Genomic DNA, 3,468 nt, shown 5'->3' with positions numbered 1-3,468 from the left:
TGGAGCGAGTGGGGGTGAGGGCTCAGAGAAGGGGCAGGGCAGGGGGTCCCCAAATTTTTTTAAATCAAAATGGGGTTCCTCGGGTTACTAAAGTTTGAGAACCGCTGCTTTAGAACATAAGAATGGCCGTATTGGGTCAGTCATAATGGTCCATCTAGCCCAGTATCCTGTCTTCCAACAGTGGGCAATGCCAGGTGCCCCAGAGGGAATGAACAGAACAGGTAATCATCAAGTGATCATCAATTTTCAGAGCTGAGCTAATTTAGTTATGGGGGCAGATTTTTTAATGTTTTTAGGCTCCTAACGAGTCAGATAGGTGCTGATTGAGATTTTCTAAAGTGCCTAGGCACCTAACTCTCATTGATTCCAATGGGAGTTAGGCACTCAAACTGCTTATGCACTGTTGTCAATCCCACTAGGCAACTATCTGCATCTTTAGGTGCCTTTGGAAATCTGACCCCCCACTTTTTTTATTTAAGACAAGGAGCAATGTTGACTGTTCAAATTCTATTCTTAGATAAATATTAAAAGAGTGGGTGGCAACTAACGAAAAGGTCTGGGGAACCAGCAGAACTAAGACAGTGTAGATCTTAATACTCAATGAGTAACAGCTGGAATTTTTGTAGAGTAATTGGAGTTGCATGCCAAACCCCCATATGCCAACCACAGGTAAACATATAGGAGGAATATTCAAAGCCCCCGATAGACTTGGATGCTCAGTTCCCATTACAATTAATGGAAATTTGGCATCCAAATCCCCATGGCAGATTTTGAATCTCATCCATTGTTTCTGTGAGAGTTCCATGAGCAGTTGGTCCTATCAGTTCATTCAATTTGGCCCATCTTTCCTTGAATAGCTCCAGGAGTAATCTAATGCAGGCAGTAAGACCTTCCCATTCTTTCTCTTCTTTGGGAGCAGTCAACCATCTTTCAGCAAAGGGTGTTTTCAACCGTAGGGATAAAATATATTTATTGAGCTTTAAAAGCTGGGTCTAGTCCCCGAATCGTTCTGGTTTATTGTCTGTCTCTGCTTTATTGGTGCGCTGTGCTTTCTCTAGACACTGCGCACATGGCAGATGTTGAGAGGGGAAACCAAAGCAACGTTACAGAATTCATCCTCCGCGGGTTCAGGATCTTCTACCCATTCCAGATCGGTCCCTTTGTGCTGGTTCTGCTAATGTACCTCACCACCGTGGCTGGGAACACCCTGATCATTGTCACCGTTCTGGCTGATCGGGGCCTTCACACCCCCATGTATTTCTTACTGGGGAACTTGTCCTTCTTGGATATCTGGTACACATCCAACATCGTCCCCAAAATGCTGCAAGGTTTCCTGGCTGAGAAGGGCGTGGCGATCTCCTTCAGTGGCTGTGTCACACAGCTTTATATCTTCGGCTCCCAGGCAGCTACCGAAAGCTTCCTGCTAACAGTGATGGCCTATGATCGCTACTTGGCGATATGCAATCCGCTGCGTTATACGGCCCTCATGAACTCGAGGGTGTGCGTCGAGCTGGCTTCCTGCTCTTGGCTGGGTGGCTTCCTCTTCAACCCGGTGATAATGGCCTGGATTTACAGACTACATTTCTGTGGCCCTAATGAAATCGACCACTTCTTCTGTGACTTCATGCCCCTGGTCAAGCTGTCGTGCAGTGACACCCACCTGATAACCTTAGCAGCATTCTTGCTCTCCGCTACGGCCACCCTGATCCCCTTCCTGCTAACCCTCATATCCTACGCATTTATCATAACAGCTGTAGTAAAAAACCCTTCCAGCACTGGGAGGCGGAAGGCCTTCTCCACCTGTACCTCTCACCTTACTGTGGTCAGCACTTTCTACGGGGCGCTGGCCATTGTCTATGTGGTGCCGACAGCCAATTCTGCTGTCAACCTAAACAAAACATTCTCCCTTCTCTACAGCCTGGTCACCCCATTGCTCAACCCCCTGGTCTACTCCTTGAGGAACAAGGATGTGAATGACGCCCTGAGGACAATGGCCGCTAGACTGATGGATTTTCTAAGGAAGTAGAGAAAAAAAGGGAGGTTTTAAAATGAAAACATTGGGTCACATTCAGATGGTGCAAACTGGCATAACTCCATCTAAATCAGTGGAGATGTGCAAGTTTGTACCAGCTGCAGATCCGGTCCAGGCCCCACCAGATTTAGCAGCCAAGGAAATCCCCATGTTGTACTCCCAACTGCGTCCACAACATGGCCTCCTTGTGCATGAGTTATTGGTCTAGATCTGCCCCGTACCTATCTCTCCACGTGCTGAATTTGCCATCAGAAGCTGTATCCTAGCTGGTGCCCTCCATGGACGACAGTAACCTGGGGTTTGCTGTCCACTAGGACATGCTCCAAAGGATGATTATGGGTCAGATTTTTAAACATATTTAGGTGCCTAAGGATGGAGATAAGACACCTAGTGGGGGTTTTCCAAACAATCATGGAGCCTAATGTCTATTAATTTCAAAGGCAGTTAGACATCTAGGCACTTCTGACAATCCCATAGTATGTCCCAGTGTGGTCAAGCCCTTATGGTTGAGTTCAGCACCTAAAGCAAGGATTCAGCTGCTTCTGTTTGCATGAACAGTATGATGTATACTCCCCAAAACATGCTCTTTGGATAGCAATGAGGTGCTACATTCCCAGCATAGCTCCATTTCAATTGATGACCCAGATCTCCTACTGGTGTAAATCAGCGTCACTATGCTGAAATAAACATAATGATGCCGAATTACAACAACTGAGGATCTGGCTCATAATTTGCATTCTGGTGATGGTTTCCAAGCTGTGGCAAGGATCTTGATGCCCAATTTATATATATATATATATACACACACACAATGTAACTGATACCTGGATTCATCCATTTATTAATAGATCAGGATAAATATCATAAACCATTTCCCAGAACCCTGTCCTCAAAAATTGAATTAAATTCACATCCTGAATAAAGATTCATTTGGAATTAATTGTTGTTGTTGTTTTTCTTTATTCCTGTGGTAGGTAACCAAAGTTGCTGCCAGAACTAGGGCCTCGTTCTGCTTAGTGTTTTACACCGTCCCTGCCCCCAGAGAGGATACAAACTAAAAAGATTTGAATTTGCCCTTTAACAGCTGGGTGGAAGGATGGTACAGTGGTTAAAGCATCAGGTGTAGGAGACCCAGCTTCAATTTTCGTATGCCCTTGGGCAAATCACTTTGTCTCTGTGTGCTGGGTGTTCAGCGGTATTTAGGTGTCTACCCTGCTTAAATGCTTTTTTGAATCCCAGCAGGATTCACAAAGGGATTTAGGAGCTAGCCCTAATTTCAATGCCTAAATCCCATAATCAGTCTGAGGGGGCCTTGCATTGGAATAGCCTATAGCCCAGTGGTGAGGGCACTCACCTGACACATGACAAATCCTTTCTCTCCGTCAGCTGATGGGTGACTTTCAACCAGGGGTCCCCCACATCCCAGGTGCACCCCG

General features: G+C 45.9%; 1 protein-coding gene across 1 annotated transcript; it reads left to right on the top strand.

Annotated features, from left to right (window-relative positions):
- Positions 1-1,069: 1,069 nt before the first annotated feature.
- LOC112109375 (olfactory receptor 11A1-like) lies at positions 1,070-2,026 on the top strand. Its single transcript, XM_024203877.2, has one exon. The coding sequence runs from the start codon at positions 1,070-1,072 to the stop codon at positions 2,024-2,026; it is 957 nt and encodes a 318-aa protein (XP_024059645.2).
- The last annotated feature ends 1,442 nt before the right edge of the window (positions 2,027-3,468 follow it).

Source organism: Terrapene carolina, unplaced genomic scaffold (genome assembly GCF_002925995.2).
Source record: "Terrapene carolina triunguis isolate 2854851 unplaced genomic scaffold, T_m_triunguis-2.0 Scaffold12530, whole genome shotgun sequence".
Lineage (NCBI taxonomy): Eukaryota > Metazoa > Chordata > Testudines > Emydidae > Terrapene > Terrapene triunguis.
The sequence above is the reverse complement of the archived record's forward strand: the minus strand, read 5'-3'. Positions and strand labels throughout refer to the sequence as shown.